Source organism: Lygodium microphyllum, chromosome 9 (genome assembly GCF_053477565.2).
Source record: "Lygodium microphyllum isolate KBCC chromosome 9, Lygodium_microphyllum_v1.1.10, whole genome shotgun sequence".
NCBI lineage: Eukaryota > Viridiplantae > Streptophyta > Polypodiopsida > Schizaeales > Lygodiaceae > Lygodium > Lygodium microphyllum.
The window spans coordinates 160336992-160364453 of record NC_141143.1 but is presented as its reverse complement, the minus strand read 5'-3'; the positions used below and the strand labels follow the sequence as shown (position 1 = coordinate 160364453).

The 27462-nt window shown below is 41.7% G+C and overlaps 1 protein-coding gene and 1 pseudogene across 2 annotated transcripts; both read left to right on the top strand.

Moving 5' to 3' along the window:
- Positions 1-27462, top strand: LOC148031800 (chloride conductance regulatory protein ICln-like). Of its 2 annotated transcripts, none has more exons than XM_087685460.1 (6): positions 1-324; positions 22493-22613; positions 24016-24136; positions 24222-24281; positions 24368-24477; positions 24602-27462. In XM_087685460.1, exons 1-6 carry the CDS (start codon positions 155-157, stop codon positions 24662-24664), a joined length of 645 nt encoding a protein of 214 aa, XP_087541586.1. In that variant the 5' UTR covers positions 1-154; the 3' UTR covers positions 24665-27462. The 2 variants fall into 2 exon arrangements, with proteins under 2 accessions (XP_087541586.1, XP_087541587.1); XM_087685461.1 differs by having other exon boundaries at positions 6-324; positions 24371-24477; positions 24602-27460.
- LOC148031801 (uncharacterized) lies at positions 4506-8454 on the top strand (annotated as a pseudogene).

Below are 27462 nucleotides of genomic sequence, written 5' to 3'. Positions count from 1 at the left end.
TCTAGGGTCTAGGGCCTTCCCTACACTTAAAAATGAAAAGCTTGCCCTATTCTGCTGCCGGATATATAAACAAGCAAACAAAAGTAATCGTTTCGCTCATGCGCGTCGCGGGCTTCAGTAAACTTTGGTACTGACAAAGGCAAATCTGCTGGTTATGGCGGCTGCCGCACGCGGGCTTGTCTTGTTCAACGACAGGGATGCTGATGGGAGCCCTCGCCTCGACGTGGTGGCGGGAGAGGCGTTGCGCTTGCGCCAGGCGCAGGTTGGCATAGCCCTCGACAACGCTCCTCTCCAGGAGCCTGGCACTCTCTATGTTACTACCAAGTAATCCCCGCACCATATAAAAGAAGACAGGCAATTGTCAATAGTGAAGAAGCAGGTCATTAATATATAAAAAGCAGTAAAATTCTACTCCTGAGTTATCCTGCCTTGACCAAGAAAGCTTGACTTCTCCATTGATTTTTGTTCAATAGGTTTTAGAGTCCGCACTTTTGTAGAAAAAGCCACACTAGTACTTGGAGCTCACATTGAGTGGAAGTTTATAAGGAGAATCATAATTAGAATTCAGGAGAGGGAGTAAAGTTTTAGGTGATCATCTGTTTATAGGCTATAACCTTATTTATGTACTTTTCTCGATCTTGTAATTTGACAAAAGGATTTCCCATTCATTTTAAGCAGCCATTTTTGTCTATGGAGACAAGATATGTTGGACTAATTTTGTGTGTGTGTGTGTGTGTGTGGAGAGAGAGGTTTGGTCTTTGCCATTTCCTATTTGATCTGTGTGATGGTAGGGCTATTGATGTCTCCAAAGGATTGGTTTTTTGGACAGCCCAAGTTCTTAAAATACATAAGCTCTTTAGAGCTAGATGAAGTTGTCTAGAGGCCTTTTAGTTATTCTAGGATTGTTTTAGCGTTTTGTTGAGGTTTTGGGTTCATGGAGAGATTTATCATCGTGACATATTTTGTCAATTCAGGCTTTCTTGACAAGATCAAGTGTCTAGCATGTTCACGTGTCTTTGTGGAGTTTGAGCTAGTTTGGTTCGGATTGTGGTGTCTTTTGTCTTAGCTAGTGAGTGTAGTTGAAGACAAGTGCAAAAGCATTGTAGATCCATGAATAGTTATAACGATCTCTTGTAATGATAGAGAAATATTGCAAGGAATGCTAGGTGGGCCAATTTGTCTTCATTTTCTAGTGTAGGGGATTCTAGTCCCATTGCTCATTGTGTTTCTTTGTTGTTGAATTTGTGTGTTTAAGATGAAGTGCCAAGTAGGGGCAAAGAAAAGGTCATGATGGATTGTGCAAATGTGCTCAACATCTAATATATCAGAAAGGGTTTAAGCCAAAGTTTTGTGTTGGGACACCTAAATTCAATGAAGTAAAGGCTGAATTTTGAAATTATAACCTTTCATTTAGTATTATGTTGGAAATTTGTGTTAATGCAATGAAAAGCTTGAAAATGTGAAAGTAATAGGCAAAAGACAAAGGAAAAATTTGAATGGAACTCTTCCACTACCAAGGATCATTATTAAGCAACGCATGGCTGTCCAAGAGGGATCTATTGTTAGTAAAAGGAATTCATCACTTGTAGAAGCTGAACTAGGACACCTATATGCTGATTGTGCTGATCTAGGGCCCAACCAAGCTGAGACCAGCCAGGGCAAAGCTGTTTGGGAAAGGCAAAGTGGTTCCTCGCTTTGGGGGAGCTGTTGAGGATTGGTGAAGGTATTCTCGGCTGGGCGAAGGCATTTGGCTGTTGGAGAAGGCTGATTTTGCTTTGCAAAGATCTCTAGAGCTAGACAAAGTTGTTTGAGCTTTTTGACCAATAGCGGGACTGTTTTTAGCAGTTTTGCCTAGGTTTTGTGCTTCAATAGAGATCTATTGTGACAGGTTTTGTTACAAGGTTTTCTTGACAAGATCCTGTGTTGAGTAGGTTCATGTGCCTTTGTAGAATTTGAAAGAGTTTGGTTCAGAATGTGGTGTTTTTGCTGTTGGCTGGCAAGTGCATTTGAAGAGAGGTGCAAAAGCATTGCAGATCCATGAATAGCAATATTGATATGATAAAGAAATACTACAAGGGGTGTTGGGTTTTGGGGCCAATCTATTTTTTATATCCTAGTGTAGGGGATTCTAGTGTTAGCAAATTAGTCAGTTCATGTGTGAGTTTGTGCATGATCCAGTGGGCTGGACACTGATCGGTCTTTATTTGAGCACCTGATTATTTTATTCGTTTTTATGTGGCCGAATTTTCTTGGTTGTTGGCCTATTTATTGGTTGAACTCTCTCCTCCTCAATCATTCATCACTTTGCATATTTTCATGGTAGGTCCTGTTGGAGAGAGGGAGCTAGTGCCAATGCCCACTCAGCCCATGACTCTATTTATTCGATTGTCTCTTGTTGTGATATATGGATTCCATTTCCTGAGTATCCTTCTGAGTTCTTTCTTTGTAGTGTTCGTCTCAATCTTTGCAGTTCCTCTTCTTTTGTGTGGTGTGTAGTCTATTACAATAGTTTCACATGCCTCCATTACTGCACTCACTTCTAACAGGGTATAAAACATCCATGTTTGGGATGTGATCTTGGTGTTATTTTTTGTTGTGGATAGTTTACCCTCTCACTTTTCCATTGCTGATTAGCCCATTCTTGGTGAGCTGTTTTTGGAGCAAAATGACCTGTTTTCCAGCCTCAATTGCATCCATTTTGACATTGGTTGCTTGCATTTTGATTTTCTGCATTATTTTATTATTGTCACGTGCATTTAATGCTATTAGAGTCTGCATTTTCACTGAGAACATCTATGTCCTGTACATTTAATGCCTTTTCAGGCTCTTTGTTGGCTATGTTCGATAAGATCTTCCTTGTTTCAATAGTCATTTTGTCACAAGACTGTGACAACTATTACCTTTTTGTTGATTTCTTTATTACATATTTTATTTGGTTTTTCTTTTTGGAAGAATCCCTCTTGAAATCTAAATGCCTGCGTTGCATGGTTAGTATGTGAAACGGACAGGAATGTCTAGTGAGTCAAGACTGGACAGTTAAGGTCCAGTATAAGTCTGGAAGAGACTGATGGCACTGTAGATTGACAAGTTTGGAAGAGACTTGCGAAAGTGTATATGGACAAGTGTGTTGAAGAACTAGCCTGGAAGAGACTAGTTCAAAGTGAAGATGGACAAATCTGCAAGAGATTAGTCCATGTGGAGTCATCAGTGGAAATTCACTTTCAGTTGAGCTACATTACAGATTTGGATGTAGCCTTAGTCTGCAAAGATGGTCAGAAGACTAGTGGGATGCAATGGAAGCAACTCCTAAAATTTAGGGAGTTACTATTTTTGGACCTCAGAATCTGTTTGCGTCATTATCTTCGTTTTTGCACGAGGATCAATCCTTTGGTCTGTGCCGAGGTCAAATTCTGCACCGAGGATGGAGAATTTTAGACCGGAAGGCTGGAATGGGAAATATCTTCCAGTGCTGCCACTTGGCACAAATTGGTGCACTTACCTTTTTAAAGAGGGATGGCGTGCAGTTTTTGGGCTGAAAGGGGCTCATTTGTGATGAACAGCTGCAGATGGAGAGCTCTTGAGAGCTGGTCTACCCTGTCTATGATGCACAGAGGGCTGAGCTTGCTTCCTACTCTCTCTCTCCCTCCCTGACAGTATGGTTATGCTGCAGAATCAAGGGCCTTTCTTCTGATTCAGGTATAGCTGTGTGGAATATGCTGTTTTTGCATGAGGCAAGAGCCTATTTTCTCCAGGAACAGGAGCAATTGTTTGCTGCCCACAAGCAGGAACAGGTGAGGGTGGTAACCTCACCAGGCAAGTGTCTGAAACAACACTAAATTAGTTCTGATTTTGGACTGTTCAGAGGTTAATTCAGAGCCCAATTGATGTCAGAATCAAGGGGCATTTGGCCCAGATGATGCAGGACAGTGCAGGGAACAATATGAGCTGAGAACAGGTGTCAGAACAGGTCTGAACCAGTAATTACAGTGGGCTGAACAGTACAGAGAACAGTATGAGTTGTAAACAGGTCTCAGAACAGGTCTGAACCAGTAATTACAGCAGACTGAAATGATTAATTCTGCACTCCAACCAGACGTTTCAGACTTGGGTAGAGTTTCCCCTCCTGGTCAACTTGATTTGGGTCAGAAATTGTATTGTTATGTTGTCAAATTTCACCCAGAATAGGTGAAAGACAGCCCATTGTACTTTCTCTCTTTAAAAATAAAGAAATACCGCAAGGGGCGCCTGACTTAGGGGCCAACAGGGTGTCTGTGTGGCAACAGGAGCATTCTAGCTTCCTGTATTTCTTCTTGATTCCGTGTCTTTAAGTTAAGGTAAAGTGGGCGACTGTCAATTGGGTGAAAGCATTTATATATTTTGGTTGTACACTACCGCCCTTCCCAGTGAACAGGCCGGTTTCATGGTTCCATTGCCGGGACCGAATCACTTTTTCCTTAAAGAGTGAGCAAGGGTTTGTTTGGGTGTAAGACACAGAATTGTGCATTATGGCTGATAGAAAGGAAGACACCAGAGAGAAAGCATCTTCATCACAGGAGATCCCTGTTGTTCATGAAGTGGGAGAGTCTTCTAGACCTCCACAGTTTGTTACTCCCGTTATGGTTGAGCCACAAGTTCTTACGGCTTCTTCTATGGATGAAGACATTTTCAAGACTCAGTTAGTTGCTGTTGTGAGTATGTTTACTCAAGTGATGCAGAATCCAAGGTTTTTGGCATTTTTGCAGCCCTCTTTTCCTTTACAGCAAGTTGGGCAATCTGCAAGGATTTCAGATCCAGTAGAGGTCTAGGATAAGGGTAAGCATGTTGCAGATTCAGTGGAAACACCAAGGCAGCTTGCGGAGTCAATGGAGACTCCAAGATTGGTTCCGACTATCCAGGAACAGGTGGCGGAAACACTAGTTACACAAGCATTGCCAGTTCAGCTCGCCACTTTACAGCAGCCAAATGTTGGCCTAAATTGACAGGGAAACAATTTTCAGGCTTTACCACAGGTTTTCCCACTGACCTCTGTACATCCTGGGTACTTTGGAGGTGGATCTGTATTTCAGAGTATGGCTGGTTATGCACCTGGAAACCAGATTTATGTACCAGGAACAGTGTTTGGGGGTACACAGGGTTTTATGCCAAACCCCATGTATGGCAATATAGGCATGCAGCCTGGATTTCAGGGAGTTCAGGGCAGTTTTGGCATGCCATAGGGCACTTTTGGTATGGCTGGTTATCAAAATCAGCAAGCAAGTATTGTGTCTACTAGTCTTGTAGTCAGTGGTCCGGCAACTCCTATGCCACCTGTTAGTGTTCCTATGTTACAGGCATATCCTACGGATCCTTGATGGCTCATGAGAAGCCAAAGCCATACAAGGAAGGTGGTGCAGCCGTACAATTTGACATCTTTCGAGGATTTGAAGATAGGACTAAGGCTCTTTCTTTCTTACAGCAGTTTGATGCCGCATTTGCAGGAGGGAACTTTACAGAGTCTTCTAAGGTTCGGAAAGCTGCTACTTTTCTTAAGGACAATGCTAGTCAGTGGTGGAGTACACTGTTGATGCAAGGACAGGCTCCTACCACTTGGACTTACTTCAATCAAGTATTTGCTTTTGCTTGGTTGACCAATGAATTTGAGATCGATGTTATGTCAGCTTGGCACAATTTGGATGCATCTAAATGCAAGCATCTGGAAGACTATAACAAGAAGTTTTGGGAGGCTTTACTTCCAGTTACTTCTTACAGGGTTGTGCCATTGACCGAGCAGATAGAGAAATATTGCTGTGGGCTGCCCAAGGAACTTCGGAATTATTGTACAAAGACAAAGGTCACCACTTTGACTCAGTTAATTGAGAATGCCACTACAGGAAATGCATTATTGTTGGGACAGTCAAGTGGTTTTGGGGGCAGCATTAAACCGGACAAATCTGAAAAATTTTCAGCAAAGAAGCCATTTGGTAAACAGGTTTACCAGAATTCTCAAAGCACAGGTAAACCTTGGCAGTTCAAGAAGAAACCAGCCAAGTCCTTTGGACAACAGTCAAAGGACCACAAGAAACCTTTTGTGCACAAGTCTCTTGAAGAGGGAAAGGCTTTAATGGCTGAGAGGAAGTGCTTTATCTGTGAGCAGACTGGTCATATTGTGTCTAACTGTCCGGACAAGAATAAGAGATCAGTTGATGATGATAAAGAGGATAGGAAAGGAAAGAAGCCCAAACCTTCAGCAGGTTTAGTGCCAGATATGCTGGGAGACAAGCCACACTCGGATGCTAATTAGCTTTGCAGAGCTTGGGGTAAAGTTAGGGATCAACATGTACTCATTTTCTTTGATCCTGGAGCTAAGGCAAACTTTATCTCACCAGAGTTGGCTTCTACTTTGGGCATCAGAGCAGATGAATGGGCTACACAGCAGAGGCAGGGTTGGCATGTCATGGCCACTCAGAGTCTGTGACACCCATTCTTGGAAAGCTGCGTCTTCATGTACAGTCTTATGTTGATGCAGAAGAATTTTATATCATGCCACTTGAAGGCTGTGATGTCTTGTTGGGAATGCCATGGATGTTCAGAAAGCATGGTGTGTTGGATGCCTTTAACAAGGCACTGACTTTGAAACATAGGGGAAAGACTCATGTGCTTGATGTAAAGCTTAAAGGAGAGTCTGAACCTGTTGTATCGGCTTCTGCCATTACATCTGTAATAAAGAATCATCTTTCTGCGTACTTGATTTTTGCACGTGATGTCAAGGATAATGATGAGTCAAATTTCTCTATGTTAAATAGAGACAGGTCTGCTTTCTTGTCTCAGTTCAGTGATTGTTTTTCTGACTCATTACCATCACAGTTGCCACCAGAGAGGTCTGAGGATCATGCGATAGATTTGGTGCCAGGCAGTAGCCCACCAAATAGACCTCCGTATAGGGTTAGTGCAGCCCAACAGAAAGAGATATTGAGCCAGGTGAATGATCTCTTAGAAAAAGGGCTGATTCAGCCAAGTTTATCTCCCTTTTGCTCACCAGTGCTCTTAGTGCAGAAGAAGGATGGCTCTTGGTGCATGTGCATAGATTATCGAGCGTTGAACAAGAGTACCATCAAGAACGGGTTCCCCATTCCAAGAATTGACGACATCCTTGACCGTTTGGAAGGAGCGTCAATTTTCAGCAGGATAGATTTGAAGAGTGGATACCACCAAATCAGGATTAAGCTAGAGGATGTGCATAAGACTGCATTTAGGACCATGTTTGGTCTCTATGAGTTCTTGGTAATGCCATTTGGACTTACTAATGCTCTTGCAACGTTTAATCGAATGATGGACAGGATTTTTCGTCCATACAGGCAGTTTGTTGGTACATTCTTTGATGACATGATTGTCTTTTCAAAGAATGAACAGGAGCATAGAGAACACTTGAAAGCAGTCTTTGATGAGCTTTGCAGTAATAGGTTGCTTATCAATGGCAAGAAGAGTGAGTTCTTCTTGGAAGAAATCCAGTTCCTAGGGCACATAGTGTTAAAGGATGGTGTCCGAATGGATCCTGCTAAGGTTGAAGCAATTAGAACATGGCCAGATTTGAAGACTGTCCATGATGTTAGAAGCTTCTTGGGTTTGTGTTCTTACTACAGGAGGTTCATTCGCAATTTTGTAGAGATTGCTTCACCTTTACATGCTTTACAGAAGAAAGGAGTCTCTTTCCAGTGGACACAAAAAGAGATTTCAGCTTTTAACCTTCTTAAAGAAAAGATGACTTCTAGTCCAGTGATCATTCTGCCAGATCTTAGGAAGTCATTTGTTGTCCAGTGTGATGCCTGTGGCAATAGCATTGGTGCAGTGTTAATGCAAGATGGTCGGGTAGTGGCTTATGAAAGCAGAATCTTGCGAGAGCCAGAGCAGACCATGCAGGTCTATGAGAAAGAATTGTTGGCTGTGATTCATGCGCTTTCTTGTTGGAAACACTACCTACTTGGTGCAGATTTTGTTGTCCAGACAGATCATCAGACATTGCGTTATTTCTTAACTCAGACTAAGCTGTTAGAAAAGCATATGTGTTGGGCAAACTTTTTGTCAATGTTCCATTTTCAGATTATGCATGTGGAAGGCAAAAAGAATGTTGTGGCCGATGCTTTGTCAAGGAAGCCACAAATTTCAGCCGTGTCAATTCCTTATCATCATGAGCTTGATGACATGAAGGAACAATATGCTGATGATGAAGATTTTGCAAGGATCTTTGATCAGCTTATCAATGGACAACATCATGAGCATTATCTTCTCAAGGATGGTTTCATCTTGATGCATGGTAGACTATGTGTGACTATGCCATTGAGACGGAAAGTTATGACAGAGAGTCATTCTCCACCGTATGCAGGGCATCGTGGTATTGATGCAACAATCAAAACAGTAGAGACATTCTTTTATTGGCCTACTTTGAGAAGAGACGTGGATGCTTTTGTGCGGCAGTGATTGATTTGCCAGAAGGTCAAGTTTGATAGGCAAAAAGCACCAGGGCTTACAGCCATTGCCTATTCCAGATAAACCATGGGAAAGCATAGCTATGGATTTTATCTTTGATCTTCCAAGGACACAGGCAGGAAATGATGGGATATGGACTATTATTTGCAGGTTTAGCAAACAGGCTCATTTCATTCCTGTCAGGAAGAAGATAAAACCAGATCAGATGGCACGTTTGTTTATGTGCAATGTCTTCAAGTATCATGGTATGCCACAGCCTATTGTTAGTGACCGTGATCCATGGATGACAAGTCTATTCTAGAGAGGCATATTTGAGAACATGGGCACAACGCTTAAGTTTTCATCGTCATTTCATCCACAGACTGATGGACAGTCAGAAGAGGCAAATTCTATTGTCTTGGATCTGCTTAAGTGCTATGTGTCAGAGCACAAGTCAAAGTGGGAGCAATATTTGCCTTTGGTCGAGTATGCATACAATAATACTGTGCATTCATCAATAGGCAAAGCCCCTTTTGAAATTGTTGAAGGTGGTAAAAAGGTTCCTCCCATTTTGCATACAAAGGATAAGATTTTTCAGGTAGATCAGTATGTGCAGAGTATGGGTGAAATGTATCAGAAAGTTAAGCATGCCCTTGAAAGGACTTAGGCAAAGCAAAAGAAAGCTGCTGATCATCATCGTCGTGAATTGATATTTTCACTTGGTGATTGGGTACTGTTGCGGTTTGAAAAGGCACGCTTAAAGAAGCGGAAAGGCAAGGAAAGTCTTTTCACTAAGCTTAGTATGCGATACTATGGGCCTTTTCAAGTAACAGAGAAGATTAGTGATGTCAGTTATAGGCTGAAATTTACCGACAATTGGAAGATTCATAATGCTTTCCATGTAAGTCTTCTTAGACCCTATGTGGGTGATGTGCCAGAAGATATGCCAGCTGAGGAACAGCCCGAAGTTGAGAAACTTGATGAAATTCTTGTTCTAGAACATGTATTGGCACACAAGGAAAGGAAAGTGAAAGGCAAAGTTGCTAGAAGGTATTTGGTTAAGTTCAAGAACTATCCAGCTATAGATGCTAAGTGGATGGACGAAGGTGAACTTGCAGAGTCACCTAATGTGTTGGAACTTTACCTTAAAGCATTTCGCTTGCAACCTACCTTGACCCCTTGTATCTCTAAGCTGAAATAGATTGTCAAAGTGACAATTGCTTAAGAAAGAAATTATGTACAGAAACAGATTTTGTACAGGTTGACAGTTATTGTGTCCATATGTGCTAAAGAAGTAAGTATTGCTTGCAAGAATACAGTTTTTACTTCTATTGGATTCAATACATGTTGTAACAATGGTTACTCGATCAGGCATGTATTCTGTGAATTGACTCAGTGGGGATATCATTTTGATGTACCGGCCACTAGATCTCTAGTTAGGGTGATTTGGAGTCACATGATGATAGTCTGCCATGTTTCACAGTTAGAACATACATGTGTTAACAGTGTGTTCAGTACACAATGTTGACTGATAGCATGTATGTGTTGTACATGTGCTGCCAAGTGTAAGTTCACTGGGTTAGCTGGTAGCATGTATGACATTCATGCAAACGAGGACGTTTGCGATTTCAAGAGGGAGGTATGTCACAAGACTGTGACAACTATTACCTTTTTGTTGATTTCTTTATTACATATTTTATTTGGTTTTTCTTTTTGGAAGAATCCCTCTTGAAATCTAAATGCCTGAGTTGCATGGTTAGTATGTGAAACGGACAGGAATGTCTAGTGATTCAAGACTGGACAGTTAAGGTCCAGTATAAGTCTGGAAGAGACTGATGGCACTGTAGATTGACAAGTTTGGAAGAGACTTGTGAAAGTGTATATGGACAAGTGTGTTGAAGAACTAGCCTGGAAGAGACTAGTTCAAAGTGAAGATGGACAAATTTGCAAGAGATTAGTCCATGTGGGGTCATCAGTGGAAATTCACTTTCAATTGAGCTACATTACAGATTTGGATGTAGCCTTAGTCTGCAATGATGGTCAGAAGACTAGTGGGATGCAATGGAAGTAACTCCTAAAATTTAGGGAGTTACTATTTTTGGACCTCAGAATCTGTTTGCGTCATTATCTTCGTTTTTGCACGAGGATCAATCCTTTGGTCTGTGCCGAGGTCAAATTTTGCAACCGAGGATGGAGAATTTTAGACTAGAAGGCTGGAATGGGAAATATCTTCCGGTGCTGCCACTTGGCACAAATTGGTGCACTTACCTTTTTAAAGAGGGCTGGCGTGCAGTTTTTGGGCTGAAAGGTGCTCATTTGTGATGAACAGCTGCAGATGGAGAGCTCTTGAGAGCTGGTCTACCTTGTCTATGATGCACAGAGGGCTGAGCTTGCTTCCTACTCTCTCTCTCTCCCTCCCTGACAGTATGGTTATGCTGCAGAATCAAGGGCCTTTCTTCTGATTCAGGTACAGCTGTGTGGAATATGCTGTTTTTGCATGAGGCAAGAGCCTCTTTTCTCCAGGAACAGGAGCAGTTGTTTGCTGCCCACAAGCAGGAATAGGTGAGGGTGGTAACCTCACCAAGCAAGTGTCTGAAACAACACTAAATCAGTTCTGATTCTGGACTGTTCAGAGGTTAATTCAGAGCCCAATTGATGTCAGAATCAAGGGGCATTTGGCCCAGATGATGCAGGACAGTGCAGGGAACAATATGAGCTGAGAACAGGTGTCAAAACAGGTCTGAACCAGTAATTACAGTGGGCTGAACAGTACAGAGAACAGTATGAGTTGTAAACAGGTCTCAGAACAGGTCTGAACCAGTAATTACAGCAGACTGAAATGATCAATTCTGCACTCCAACCAGAAGTTTCAGACTTGGGCAGAGTTTCCCCTCCTGGTCAACTTGATTTGGGTCAGTAATTGTACTGTTATGTTGTCAAATTTCACCCAGAATAGGTGAAAGACAACCCATTGTACTTTCTCTCTTTAAAAATAAAGAAATACCGCAAGGGGCGCCTGACTTAGGGGCCAACAGGGTGTCTGTGCGGCAACAGGAGCATTCTAGCTTCCTGTATTCCTTCTTGATTCCGTGTCTTTAAGTTAAGGTAAAGTGGGCGACTGTCAATTGTGTGAAAGCATTTATATATTTTGGTTGTACACTACCGCCCTTCCTAGTGAACAGGCCGGTTTCACATTTTGTGTGATCAGCTGTGTGTGAACTCTTGATAGTGTAGTCTTTATTGTCTTCCAGCTGTATACTCTCTCTGTTTCTCCTCTTTGCTTTATATTCCCATCCTATCTTGATTACCTAACTTGTAGTGCTGTTATGAAAGTATGGTTTGTGTAGAAGTGGTTGTGATATGTGGTTTCAGGAGTATTTAGTCCTAGATTTCAACTCTCTTGCTTTGAAATGGGATAACAGTGAGGAGTCAATCTCTCACACTCACAAGTTACTTAAAACTATGAGGAACCTATGCGATGCGTACATGGGATACAAATGATACTTGTGCATATTGCGCTCTTCTTTGATGCAGTTCTAAAGAGGTCCTTCCAACAGTCACCTCTTGGAAGACATCTTCAGAGGTGTGGCAAACACAAGGTGGGCACTCACACTAGCACCCTCTCTCCAACAAGGCTGCTTGTGAAAATATGCGGAGTGATGAATGACTAAGAAGGAGAGAGCCCAAGCCATTTAATGGGCCAATAATCGAGAAAAGTCGACTAGCATTTTGGGCCATCAAAAAATATAGGCCGGCTAGCAAATAGTGCAATCGGCTACATAAAAATGAATGAAAAATTCAAAACTAACACCCTCTCTAAGCTCGTGGGTGATCTGGTACAATGATAATGACTCATCATAGTACCACAGTTGTCCACATTTGACGAAAGGGTCAACTTGTTCGATCCATCTTGTCTAGTACGACATGTTTGATAGCAATTGATGGAAACTGTGACCTGTCTGATTGTTTCAAAGTACACGTTTGTGATCATTTGGGGTAAATTGTAGGAGTTTTTTACGCTTCCTCTCCACAACACACTTGTACATATCCCCAATCTCTCTCTCTCCCCCTCCTTGCCTCCCCTCCTAGCAATATATTTTCACCCTTTCTTTCCCTCCCTAATTTCAAATTCAAATTTCAAGCTCAACTTTCAAGCTCTCTAACCCCACTTCCTCAAGCTCTCCTTCGTCTTATCTCCACCCTACCTCCACTTCAATCCTCAAGCCCTTACTATGTAAACTCCTGGTATAAAGTTTCTTAGAGTGTATTATTTTGAGTCCCAACATTAAGTATAGGTAAAACTGGATGTAGCATTGGATATACGTCCAAGATTTATTAGTCCGCTTAGTACCATACTAGTATCGGACGGTACTACTCGGATGCCATCGGATGTGACAACCTTGGCCCACTCAACGGTGACTCATTGTTGTATTTGACCGTTTCATATCTTGGTATATGGATTCCATTTCTTGAGCATTCTTCTGAGTTCTTTCTTTGCAATGTTCTTCTCCATCTTTGCAGTCTCTTTTCTTTCTTATGTTGTGCAGTCTATTACTGTAGTTTCATACGCTTCCATCATTGCACCCACTTTTGATATCTAGCCCCATTGTTTATTTTGTTTCTTTGTTCTTGGATTTTTGTATTTAAGATGAAGCTCTTGCAAATGTAAGATTTATTGCCCTTTGATTCACCCAAGGCAAGCTTCAAAAAGTCTATTTTTGGTGAAAAATAAGCTGAAAATGATGTTTCAAGTTGATGTTGTTTTTGTCAATGTCTTTTTCTCTTCCCCTCCTTCCCAAAGAAAAAGTGATACTTGTGACTGAAGGTCTTTTGCCTACGTGCAGCTTTGTAGAGCTAGATGAAGTTGTATGGAGCTTTTCAAGAGGTTTCGGGACTATTGTTAGTAGTTTTACTTGTTTGGGGCTTATGGAGAGATGTATCATGACAACTTTTGTTGAAATCAAGTTTTGTTGGCAAGATCTGTAGAGTTTGGACCAGGCTGAGCACAGCTGGTGCTGCAGGAACAATGGGTAACAGGCTGAAGATTGACTGTATGATGCAGGTGTGTCACAGGGACGTGAAGTTTTGAGATGCTTTAATCTTGCTAGTAACATTTGATTAAGTTACTAATCAAATGTGCAAGGTTGTTTAGCATATGTGATGCACATGGCAGTTATTTCATGGGAACGAGCCAAGGATCCCGAGGATGCAGTTTTCTTTTCCGCCTCAAGAGAGGCGGCGGTAGGAGAGGAGGGCTCGTCAGCGGAGATGGAGTTGGTGTTTTACCTCCCTTTTGAAGGTGTTGGTGCCATCAGATTTGTCATCAGAGCTATGAATGAGAAGATACATTTCAGCTGATTTTCTCTCTTTCTACAGCATTCTCTCATCTCCTCCAGTCTATGCTCAAGTATTCTCAGCAATTGGTTCCATTAGAGCGAGTCTTGGGTGAAAAGCAAGGGGCAATTTGCCCGAATGCTTTGCTGATTATTGGAACGGCAAGGGGCTTTTGAATCAGCCAAGGAGATTGTGAAATCTCGGCTTGTAATTTATCCATCAGCAATTGAAATTAAAGGAATACCGAAAGGGGCGCAAGTTTTGGGGCCAACAAGGTGTGCACTGTCCAAGTTTATGAAGGTAAAGTGAGCATTTCAGTTTATGTTCATTTGCTAATTGTTGTAATTAGGTGCTTAATCAGGTTAAACCACCCTATCCGAGAAGGAAGGCTGGTTTCACAGGCGACTGCTGTAAATAGCAAATACAACAGCATAAGTGCTCCTAGAAGGTTGGCGACAGCAGTTGGAGTGCAAACACTGGCTGTGGATGCATGGCTGCAGCAAATGTAAACAGCAAATGACTTTCAGGCAGATGGAGAAGGCTGAAAAACTTGCCACCTGTAGGCTGATGGCTAGTTGCCACTTGTGAATGCAAGCTTGGAGGGTCGAATGTTGACACCAATGGGCTGGTGGAGGGTTGGATGCAAGCACTTGCTAATAGACAGCAACTTGAATTGAGATATTCTCCATAAGGGATGTGGACAGTGGAGAATGGGGCGCTAGTAATTTGCCAAAATAGATGGAGGTCGAATGGTGGGCAGCTTGTCTATTTATAGATGAGTGGATCCTCCCAAATTAGGGTTTTGCATAGGGGACATAGATACTCTCTAGGAAAGCAGTCATTTAATGATAACTTCAGTAATAAGCATGTTTTGGGGCTGTAATAAAGAGTCAATCAATATATATTGCATCTTTTAACTCAACAAGGGGTGCTAGGTTTTGGGGCCAATCTTTATATTCTAGTGTAGGAATTCTAGGCCCTTTGTTTGTTCTATTTCTCTGCTTATATTGGTCAGCATGTTTCAAATGAAGTGCTTGCAAAGGTTAGGGGATTCTAGCCCCACTTTTCATTCTGTTTCTCCATCCTTGGGTTTTTGCGTTTAAGCTGAAGTGCTTGCAAAGTTAGGATGCTTTGCTGATTATTGGAACATCGAGGGGCTTTTAAATCAGCCAAGGAGATTGTGAAATCTCGGCTTGTAATTTATCCATCAGCAATTGAAATTAAAGAAATACCGAAAGGGGTGCCAGTTTTGGGGCCAACAGGGTGTCCACTGTCCAAGTTTATGAAGGTAAAGTGAGCATTTCAGTTTATGTTCATTTGCTAATTGCTGTAATTAAGTGCTTAATCAGGTTAAGCCACCCTATCCGAGAAGGAGGGCTGGTTTCATGGTTTCATTGCCGGGACAATCACTCAATCTCTTGATTTGGTTAGCCCGAGGCACCTGATTGCAAGCCAAAGCTTTGTGCTAGTGCTAATTTTTGTGCTCAGCTGAGAAATTACAGCAACATGTCTTCATATAGTGAGATGGAATCAAGCAGTGATGATGCCTCTCAGTATGGACATTCTCATGGGAATGATAGAAATGCAACACCTAATCTTGGACAAGACTCTCATGATGGACAACGAGCTGAAAATGTTGCTGTTGGGCAAGATGCAGGGCCTTCAAGCTGTCACGAGGTAGATGACCAACAAAGTGAGGAGGAATTTGATGACCAGTTCAAGAATCGGATGAGGACAGCAGCAAATCTCTTTGTTGAATTGGCAAAGGATCCTCAGTTTACCCAATTTTTGAATGCTCCGAAGAAGGACAGCAAGGGCAAGAAGAAGAAGTCAACTTCTACACCTTCCGGACAGCAAGATGCACCGAAGGTAGTGCCAAATCCTTCACTTGAAGCTCCTAAAGAGGCCAATGAAGCTAAACAGTTGGTACCTATGGGGCAAGGAATGTAAATGCAAGGCTATTATGGAAGTGCCAATCCAATGGATTTTGGATAGCCGGGCATGCATGCTATGATGGGGCAGCCAAGATACTTTGGTGGTAGCACGATTTTTCATGCAATGGTTAGCCAAGGGCAGCATACGGGAATGCATGGCATAAATCCCTATGGTATGCAACAGCCAATGCATGGTGTGCAAGGCCTATTGTTTTCGAGTATGGCTGGAAATGTGCAAAACCCTATGTATGGTAGCATTGGCTTGATGCTTGGGGCACAAAGTGGAATGTTTGGCAATGCATTTGCACCCCCGAATGCTTATGGGGCTCAAGGAATGACTGCTGGTCATCGAAATGCTTCATTTGGGCTTGGTCATGATGTAAATACAGCAAATGCACCCTTTTTGCAGCAGCCAGTATATGACAACTTGACTCCCAAAGGGGAAGCGAAAGACTACGATGAGGGTGGAAAAGCAGTGAAGTTTGAGTCCTTCAGTGGTGCATAAGATAGGTTGAAAGCTTTGACCTTCATTCAGCAGTTTGATGCAGCCTATTCAGGGGGAAACTTCACCGAAACCTCTAAGATTCAAAAGGCAACCACTTTCTTGAAGGGGAATGCATTGCAGTGGTGGTCGACGCTCTTGATGCAAGGTAGAGCACCGTCAACATGGGTACAATTCAAGCAAATGTTTGCATTGAATTGGTTGACTAATACCTTTGAGGTGGACATCATGACAGCTTGGAACAAGTTTGATGCTAAGGAATGCAAGAATTTAGAGCAATACAATAAGAAGTTTTGGGATGCATTGCTACCGGTCACTTCTTATCGTGCCGTACCCTTTCATGAGCAAGTGGAAAAATATGTATGTGGGCTGTCCAAAGGAATTAGGGATTTTTGTGCAAAATCCACTGTGTCTAGTATGTCTCAACTCATAGAGACTGCTGCTACAGCCGATGCTTTGCTGCGTGGAAAGGATTCGGGCTTCCTAGAGAGCAGGGAGAAGCCGAATAAAAAGTTGTTTAAGGCTGAGAAAAGGGGCATATTTGAAAACCAGCCTGAAAAGAGGCCAAAACAGCAAAGAAAGGGCTCGAAAACATTGGTACAACGTAGGGAATTGATGGCTGAAAATAAATGCTTTATTTGTGAATAAGAGGGTCATATTGCAAAGAACCGTCCAAATAGGCAGCAAGTTGCAAAATCAGAAAATCAAGGAGATCCTAAGGGTAAAAGGCCCAAAACATCAGTGGGATTAGTGCCCGATGTTGTTAGTGATCAGCCCAATGATGATGCTACTGAGTTGTATAGAGCATGAGGCAAAATTAGGGATCGGCATGCATTGATCTTCTTTGATAATGATGCGCGAGCCAACTTCATCTCTACTGACATGGCAGCCCGTCTAGATATCAAAGAGGATTAGAGATGGGAGCCATGGGGGAAGTTGGAATGGCATGTAAGGGTCATGCAGAACCTGTCACACCACTCATTGGAAAGCTTCGGTTGCACATACAGGGATATGTGGACATCGAAGAGTTTTACATTGCTCCACTTGAGGGTTGTGATGTGTTGCTTGGTATGCCATGGTGCCACCGTATGCATGCAAGCAGTGATTGATTCATATGCAAAAGAGATCACTATTCAACATAAGGAAAAGACACTCACACTTGATGTAAAGTTGAAAGGGGAATCTGTCCCTGTTGTATCTGGAGTTGCTATTTTTAAAGTAATGAAAAATCATCTTTCAGCGTATTTAGTTTTTGCTAAGGATAAGGATGATAGTGAGAATGTTGGGAATATGTCTAAATTAGAGAAGGATCGCATGTCATTTCTGAAAATGTATGTTGATTGCTTCTCTCAGTCACTTTTAGGGCAGCTACCACCTGAAAGACTCGAAGATCATGGCATAGACCTTATCTCTGAAAGTAGTCCTCCTAATAAACCACCCTATAGAGTCAGTGCAGCCCAATAGGAGGAGATTATGAGTCAAGGTAAATGAGCTGTTAGAAAAAGGGCTGATTTAGCCCAACTCATCTCCTTTTTGTTCTCTAGTGCTTTTGGTGCAAAAAAAGGATGGTTCATGGTGTATGTGCATTGACTATCGTGCTTTGAACAAGATCACGATGAAAAACCGCTTTCTAATCTCTCGGATCGATGATGTTATGGATAGATTGCAGGGGGCAGCAATATTCAGTCGTATAGATTTGAAAAGTGGATATCATCAGATATGCATTAGACCGGAGGATGTGTCTAAGACAGCTTTTAGGACATCTTTTGGGTTATATGAATTTCTTGTCATGCCTTTTGGACTTACGAATGCTCCTGCCACTTTTAATCGGATGATGGATCGCATCTTTCGGCCATATAGAGCATTTGTGGATACTTTCTTTGATGACATGATTGTCTATTCAAAGAATGAGACAGAGCATAGAAAGCACTTGGACATTGTTTTCAATGAGCTACGTAAGCATAGGCTGGTTATCAATGACAAAAAGAGTGAATTTTTTTTGCATGAAATCCACTTCTTGGGACATATTGGATCGGTTGATGGTATTCGTATGGACCATGCTAAGGTTGAAGCAATACATTGATGGCCAGCTTTGAAGAATGTTCATGAAATCCACAGCTTCTTGGGTTTATGTTTTTACTATAGGAAGTATGTACGCGGGTTTGCTGAAATTGCATCTCCATTGCATGCTTTGCAAAAGAAAGATGTGCCATTTAGATGGACAACAGTGGAAATTTCAGCATTGAAAAGTTGAAGGAAAAGATGACTTCAGATCCTGTGCTTGTGTTGCCTGATATAAGGAAGTCGTTTTGTCGGGAGATATGTAGAATTTTGGATATCCCAGGGTACATAATTCATAGCGCATATCAGCCACATGTAGGAAAAAGAGGGCAAGGAGGAGTTGCATGCATATACGAATGTCATTTGGAAGGAATGATTGATGTATGTAAAGTAGACCGACATAAGCGGTATATATGGATTATGCTCAAGTACACTACACCGATGTACATTGCGGGATATTACATTCCACATAAGGTGTCCCCCTTCTATGCACGACATGAAGTGGATTCGCAAGAATCTTTTGAAGATTTGAGTATGGATGCATGCACATATATGCAACAAGGACATGTGATAGTCTTAGGTGACTTAAATGTGCGTATTGGACGTATACAATTTCAGCCCATAGCGCGTGATGAGCTAGACAAGGAAGAGATTGTGGATGTAGATGCACGTTGGTGTAGACAGTCTGAGGATACAAACATTAACGCTCATGGACGTGCTTTGATGTATATGGTTAATGGTTTGCAAATGCCGATATTGAATGGTATGAATTGTTTTCCCGATACTGAAGGATACACGTGCTACTCAGCTAGTGGAGGTTTCATGCAATGGTACACATGAATGATTTATGTATGCATGGACGTGCTTTGATGGATATGGTTAATGGTTTGCATATGCCGATATTGAATGGTATGAATTGTTTCCCCAATACTGAAGGATACACGTGTTACTCAGCTAGTGGAGGTTCCAGTGTGGTAGACTATGCAATGGTACACATGAATGATTTATGCATGATCAGAGAGTTCTGGTTAGTTGGAAAACATTCAGAATCAGATCATATAGCTTTGGGCTTGACACTTGATATTTGCCACCATGTAGGACATGTAGGGGGACACAGTAGGTACTGGTGCATTCCGTATTGATGTAGACAAGAAACAAGCATATGTTGGTCACCTGGATAGTCTTGTGAGCAATCGTACTAGGAGCACATGGGCTGATCTGAGACATGTAATGTTAAATACGGCTATAGAGGTTTTTGGGAAACCAAAGACCCATTCACAAAAATGTTAAAGGATTGCTATGCAAGAAATGATTTGATGATGAATGTAAGACTGTAGGTAGAAAGCTGAAAATCCTCCCTAAGGGACAAGAACGAAGTGAGACAGAAAAACAATATAGTGCTCTCACGTGTAAAAAGCGACCATGGTATGTAGTGGTCAAAGAAAGTGAAGATGCTAGGGAGTTTGAGAAATGTCCAAGGCAAGCATGGAGAAAAGTGCAAACCAAATGGTCAAATGCTATGGGGGATTTTATAGATGCTGACATGCTATCGTATGTTACAAAACTTTATATGCATAAAGGGGTATATCCCATCAAATGTGATGTACATACGTAACCATTTAGTGCTCTGTTCACTTTAGAAACATTGAAGGCAGCCCTCAACAAGATGGCTAATGGAAAAGTATATGATACTTTGCAATTGAATTGCGGGAATGTTGAAATGGACAACAAAGGAGACGAGACTTTTTATGTTGCATGTGATATATCATGCTTTTACATATGGTTTTCCCCAAGAATGGTAGGAGAATTGGATACAACCGTTGTATAAGGAAGAAGATTGCAATTTGCTCACAAACTACCGCACGATTATGGTCAGTTCAGCCATGGCAAAGCTATTTAGTACTGTCTTGGAAATGCAATTGAGTAAATGGGCAGAAAGTAATAACAAACGAGCTTATGGACAAGCAGGTTTTCGCCTTGGTCATAATACCATAGACCATTTGGTTACTTTACGTGTGCTTATGGATGAGAGTCGGCTTGAGGGAGCAATCTTGTATTGCTCCCTCAATTTTGTATTGCTGTTTTGTGGATCTTAAGAATGCTTTTGACACCGTACCAAGGGTTGGCTTATGGCAACGAATGCAAGAATTAGGGATCCCATGCATGGGAATTTACAAAATATATCAACGAGTGGTGTGCCACCTCAAAGGTCGCAACGGGCTGTCATAAGTATTTGAGAGTAATATGGGAGTCAAACAAGGTTGCCTGGTCTCCCCTATATTATTTGGTTTATGCATTGATAAGCTAGAGGAAATACTTCTCACGGCTATGAATAAAGAGGAAGCCAAAAGCCCGCATATTGGTATGCTTGCCATCTTGCTCTTGCTTTATGTAGATGATGTGGTCTTCTTTACATATATTGGGGAACGTATGCAAGAGTTCATGGGGATTCTTGAACGGTTTTGTCAAGATAGTGGTTTGACCGTGAATGTATAAAAACAAAGCTAATGGCTGTGTGCACCAAGCGATCAAAGACCCCACCAAAAGTACATTATGTGGGACATTATATAGAGGTAGTATCTATTTTCAAATACTTGGGGATTGAGATACTTACAGACCACAGATGGCATACATGTGTGGAGCGACGATTAGCGGCAGGGAAAAGCAAGTATTATCACTTTGAAAACGACTGCAACCGCACAGATACTAAATGCTAGAAAATATGCTGTATGTTTTTTGATGCATATGTTCTACAAACGGTATTATATGGAGTGGAAGTGTAGGGGGGGGAGCATCTCCTCATCCGTATGGAATGACATTTAGAAGCTGCAAAAAGCTTTTGTTCGTAGACATTTGGGCATCGAAAGCACCACACCATATGTACTTATACTTTTGGAAAGTGACTGTCGGCCAATTGAGATACATGCTATGATCCAAGTACTGAGATATGCCACCTGAGTATGTCAAATGGATGACAATAGGCTCCCCAAACGGGCATGGGATGCTAGCACATGCCTATAGAAAACGTGGAAAAGTAAAGTGCTTTCAACAGGATGGGTGCTGGATATGCGAAAATGGTTTAAAGGGTGGGGAGTGGATAGATATCTAGATATGGCATCCGAAGATATATGCATGGACACATTTCAATCAGACCTCTTACGAGCATATCAAGCAAATAATCAAAGCAAGGGAGCAAATGGTAAACTTGCTTATTACAGTATGCATATCTATCCTTCATGTTGGGAATCCTACATGTAGGCAGAGACACACATGCAGCCATACATAGCCAACTCGCTCTCAGAGGCACACATGCAGCCATACATAGCCATACTACTCTACTCTACTCTCTCATGAAGAATCTTAAATTAAATGAAAATATTTATATCATGCCTTCTGGTCAGTTATAAAAACCATGAAAATCCCAACAAAACCCCATCAAAAAAGAAAAACCCACCCTCTGAGATTTAAGAGCAACACCAGTGCACAAACACTTCAGTGACTGATTGAATAGCTCCACGAGGAGCTTAACATGGTTATCTGCTGTAAGTGCATATGCAAGCCGAATGGTACCCTAAGCCTTTTCTTCTGGAAAGTGGTAGTACACCCCAATACATCGTCTTGGTAGAGACAATGGCATTGCCAACAAGTGCTATGGCAATTTGGCTGTCCATGTGAATCGATATGGGGTCTCAATGGGGAACTACATATGTAAGAGACCTCTAAAGGTAGACAGCCTTGGTGGTAGCACTTAATAAAGCCCTACACTCAGCCTTTTGCTACTTCCTGCTGGACCAAGCAAAGGAAGTAGAGCCAAGAGAAAATAGTAAATACATACCCACTATGGGACATTGGGTGTTTGGGCTGTAGCATGGTCCGATGTGGTGATCCTTGCAATGTTAGTCCTTGACTGAAATGCGAACCATATGCACATACCATTGATGGCCAGATCATTCCCTCTCCTTAAGTAGGCTGGCCCGTCTGATGTAATCAACTTGCTAAATTGCAAATCATTCATATGTCTGTCTCATTAAAGTCAAATTTGTTTCATAAGTTGTTTGTGCAAAGTTATATCTTTCTATGGTCTTAGTTCTTGATAAGTGTCTACCTGAAGTATGTCTTCTTTTTTCACAATCAATCTGGGCTTTTATATATAGTAAAATGTGTTATTAGATAGATAGTTCTTTAGAGCCTAAATGTGTCTAGGTTTTTGCTGATGCAGGAGGTTGGTTTGGCTAAGTGACACAAATTCACCTAGTTATGCAGTGGATTTTCTATCACTTGCAATGCATGCTATATCAAGGGATCCCGAGTCTTATCCAATGCCCTGCATCTACACACAGGTTTACTTCTTATTTTATTTTTCCTTCAATGCAAGTTATTGGACTTTTCAAATTCTCTTTGAATCTTTTGTATAACATCTCTGCTTATATTGCATAGGACACCTAGATTTGATTGCCTCCTGAAAAGGGAAACTAGTCTAGATTTAAAAAACGTTCCCCAACCCAAACAAAGCAACTCAGTATAGTTGATATGGAAATGGTACTGGGTTACTTGTATATATAATAAGGTAACATGACATGAGTAAACCTGATCTTTACAGCCCAGTATCTCGACGTTGTTATATCATGGAGAAATTGGCAAACCTACAGTATAGAATCACTTAAACTTGAAATTCTTAGCAGGATATATGAAATTAGAGCGCATCTCTCAAGGATGTGAGAGAGAGAGAGAGAGAGAGAGAGAGAGCGAGCAAACTCTCCCACTTACCCACCAGAGGATCCCTTGGAAATTTATCTACTTTTGCTTTACTAGTTCTCAAGATGTAGTAAAATGGCTGGACCAACCTTTGTGAAGACTCCCATACAAAGCACACCTGCACCAATTCTCAGCTGTCAGACATGTTACAGGCACGGTGCAAGAAAGCCACAAACCATTGCACACAAGGTTTTAGTAGAAGCTGACAACTAGCGGCAGCTTATCCAGGTGCAGTCATGCAGTGTTATGTTGTTAGTCCAGGTTCCTCAAGTCTGCACTTTTATCTTCATGTCTGTGTTTTGACCTTTTGAAGCCAGCTTTCATGGGTGTGCAGCCTTGTGTTAGTTCTTAGCTTGCAGTTTTTGCAGCAGGTTATGGATTGCACATGCTATCCAAACTGAGATGATATTACTGAGACAATGACCGTTCTCAGGCTGAGCTGAACATTAGTCAATGTGCAGGATGGAAACACAAAAAAGCAGTAGATGGTCTTGCATAGCTTGGAACTTGTGTGTGACATGCAAGCATGAACAACAGCAAATATAGCTATGCACTTGGAGTGTTGGACCTTAAAGCTCGGTTAGAACTTAGAGGCCTGAACAAAGAGACTGATGCATACAAGCTGCTTATGAAAGCAATCATACATCCGGCATGAATGCTCACAGATAGGACACATCCATGTGCACACATCCATGTGGATCCTCCCAAAGATTGGGTGTTTTTCTTATGGGGCATAGAAACTTTGGTAAGTTTTGAGTTTTGGGGCTGTTTTAAAGAGCTAAGTAAGGTTTAACTGGTAATTCACCTTGTTTAACTGGTAAGCTTAACAAATCGGTAAGTGCAATAAATATAGTAACCACATTGTTAAGAGTGTTTGATTGTTTTTGTTTTGTCGCCCTGGGCTATTGATATGTCCTGACAGAACTAGTTGATGGGTAGACTAACAAATATGATTTATCATTTTTTATGCTTGATTGATCTGTACAGATAGAGCCAGCTGACGGTTCTGATAATGAAGATGAAGATGGTGTTGAACCGAGCAATCTTGATGCTGCTAACCTGTCAAGAGTTCAAGAAATGCGCCTTGTTCCTTCGGATGCAAGTGTCTGTATCCTCAATCAGTAGACAAATCTTTGGTTTCAAATTATAATTGGCTTTTTAGTTCAAAAGTGCCTTCCTTGACGATGCTCAAGTGGACAATCTTTTCAAGGTATTGTGTGAATGTGCGTTGTTGAATCCAGATCCAGAAGGGGGTATGCTTTTGTTTAGGAGTTTGTATGGTATTTGTCTTGTTGCTCTGCACTCTGCAAGGGTCTAATCACCTGTGTATGTTTAATAGCAGAGCCTGAAGGTGAGGCCGATTGGTTTTTCAATGAGCATGAGGTTCTAGGAAACACGTTAGGCCAGTCAAATGGTACTATGGATCACGAGTTTAGCAGGATTTCTGAGGTATTCACAAAGCTTTGATGCTCTGAAGTACAAATTGCTTATGATAGCACACACTTTCAGGTCATGGGTAATCTTTCCTTACGGCATTGCTAATGTCTCTCCTTCAATCTGCACATGCATGCAGTTGCAGATTGATGATGAACGCTTTGATGATGCGGATGAGTTGGAAGAGGAGGGGGATCATTAATATGGTAAAGTGATCTGCAAGATTTTGAGAGAATACATCATTCACACACTTACTGGCTAGTGATTATTTGATGGCTTGAAAAAGGTTCGGTTGGGACTGGTGCTAATCTTTTATCAGGTGAACCTTGGAGGGATCACTGTGGAGTGGGTAAAGAAATATGACTGTATGTCCCATTAAAAGAAAAGTGTTTTGCTGCATCGCAGTACTAGAAGGGACTTGTATTTAGATCAGCAAGGTACATGTAATCGTTTGAAAAATAGAGCAACCAATTTGTAAAGTTCATCAACCCTCAGTACATGAGTAAAGGCTGGTGCAAGGTGAAAAATTAGCAAATTCCTAAAGCTTTCTTCAACAAAAATAGCTCTCAAACATTTTCTGTATGGCATTTCACTGTGTTTCTTCTTCATTAACATTGCTGGACGAGGTCAGTGCTGTATTTTCTTTAATTTAAAAAACTAGTGTGACTGGAGTGAGAGCTGGGCTTGCAAAACATTACCTCCAATACTGTTACAATTTACTCCTGTCAGTGTCTAGTGTGTGCTGCCACGTGCCATTTATTAGCTTTCAAAGACGGTCTCCTGCACCATGGAAGTTGTGTCTCACTTCTAGGTCGCTTGGGATCAGTGGAGTTCTGGACACCCCTTGCCTAGTCTGAAACGGAGTTGTAGACTGTCGTGAGCCCAATGTTTAGGGCTTTGGAAGATCCTATTTTAGATAAAGGATGGAAATTATGGTGCCATGTGATTTGGACCAGGTACTTCAGTTGGACAAAAGGGATACATAATTTTTCCTGTATAGGCAGGAGACAAAAATTAACGTGAAGATAAGTTAAGGAATTTGTTTGAACTTATTGTCAAAGAATCACTTGCTCTGTATTTGTGTTTGTGCTGTAAATTACGGGAACGAACCATGTTCTCTAAAGGCTTAATTAAAAAAGGTAATTTTAAATGTCGTACATAATTGTGGTAGGACCTAATTAGAAAACTAAAGCTATCAAGGGAAGCAGGTGGGCAGAACCCCTATGGTTCTGTCCTATGGCAGGGTGGTTTCATAGAACTAGGAGGCTTCTCACAAGATTCTACAGTTATATGACCTTTAGGTATCACTAGGTTAGAACCCGATTCATGCCATTTTAGGGGACCGAAATGGGACTATGCCCTATGGTAGAGAGGTTGAGTGGTGCATCTCTCTCATTTCCCATTCTCTTTGAACCAAGTGCAGAATAGGTCTGCTTTGGCTTGGGTATCTTGGCGTAAAGTAGGATGTCCAGGACTTGACATTAGAATGTTATCAGGAGACCTTGACCACTAGGAACCTAGATTTCAGGTCGATCCCAGTGGGTTTGATCATGAACGTTCCGTTGCGAGGAGGACTCGAGAAACCCTAGGAGACAAACCCCAAAACATTCCATGGGAGTGCCGAGCAGCGACGCTCAGATTCGTTTCTCGATGGACCGCTAAAACGTGCTTGGACAACTGATAGGCGGGCATGTTACAATTGGTATCAAAGCGAAACTTCGTAATGATAAGTGATTGATTAATGTATGGTTTGTAGACATATCCTAAATAGAATAACCAAAGTGGTATGGCTTGATTTTCAGGCACCTTCTGTACACACGAATGCTGACATGCAAGAGAAGAAATTGAATTACACGAAGGAAATGAGATTTCTAGACTCTTGCATATCATACTTGCCTATGGCATGCTCTCCATTAACTTTCTTTTGATAGATGGAGTATGATAACAATGGCATACATTTGTTGGATATCCAGTCTGTGATGAAGAACTTTGGTAGCTGCTTGTAAAACCAACACCAAACCACGCTTTCTTTGCAGCTGAGATCTTTAATGAGCCAAGGGCTGCTTCTAACGTTAGAGCTCTTAAGCATTGAGCTGGTTAGGTGCTTCGGAATTGAAGCTGTTTCCGGTGAAGGAACCATTACAAATGTCATTCTTATTACAGATGGACAAACATTTTTGGAAACTGAACTCTTCTATTGTGGGGTTTGGCTTGTCATTAATGCAGGATTCCTCCTCACAATTTGAGTAGTTCTCTATTCTAGTCACTGATCAACATTTAGTTGCAGGTGTTTTGGCAGCCTCTGTCGAATCTTCCTCTACACCTGGTCAGGTAGTCAATGCCTGAGAACACTCGCTGGCAAGACATTACTCCTTGGTAAGCAAAGAGGAATCAACAAACATGCATGACTGAATTGTGACTTCGAGACCCACAAACATGCGCCATCCTGCTTGGGTAACTTCTAAGATGTGGGCTGAAGCAAATCGTGAAGCAGGGCTGGTTACACAGCAGTTTGGAGGAACATAAATAGCCCTTGCTTGCATATCACGTACCCAGCGAGGATGGAACTTCAATACATGCGGGCCGTTATGTTTAAATTTGCCATTCTCCTACAGGTCTCTTCGAAAGCACGGAAGGAGCTTTGCCTGAGAATCATGCGAACGGAGAGCATTTATTCGAGGACGAATGCCGATCCTAATGGAGCTGAAAGCCAGTGCTCATCCTACCATTACCATGCCAACGTCACTACATCAACATCCACCTCGAGTGCATTTTAGGGACTAGTATACTGATTCAGGAAGTTCAAACATGCACTGGAGGCTTTGTAATACTTGGTAGGTACTTTGAGGTGATGGATAGACAAGGTGGAATACAAAGCGATTAAACATAAGTCCGAATCACTTTTTTCACCATTTGGAATACTTGCTAATGATTTTCACTATCCATGTACCAATGCTAAAGAAGGTATCTCGATTATGATTAGAAAATTGACAAGCTGCA

Coding starts and splice junctions, on each gene's coding strand:
- LOC148031800 (XM_087685460.1), top strand. CDS start 155: ATGGCGGCTGCCGCACGCGGGCTTGTCTTGTTCAACGACAGGGATGCT. Junction 24,282..24,367: donor GAATCCAGATCCAGAAGGGG/GTATGCTTTTGT, acceptor TATGTTTAATAG/CAGAGCCTGAAGGTGAGGCC. Junction 24,478..24,601: donor AGTTTAGCAGGATTTCTGAG/GTATTCACAAAG, acceptor ACATGCATGCAG/TTGCAGATTGATGATGAACG.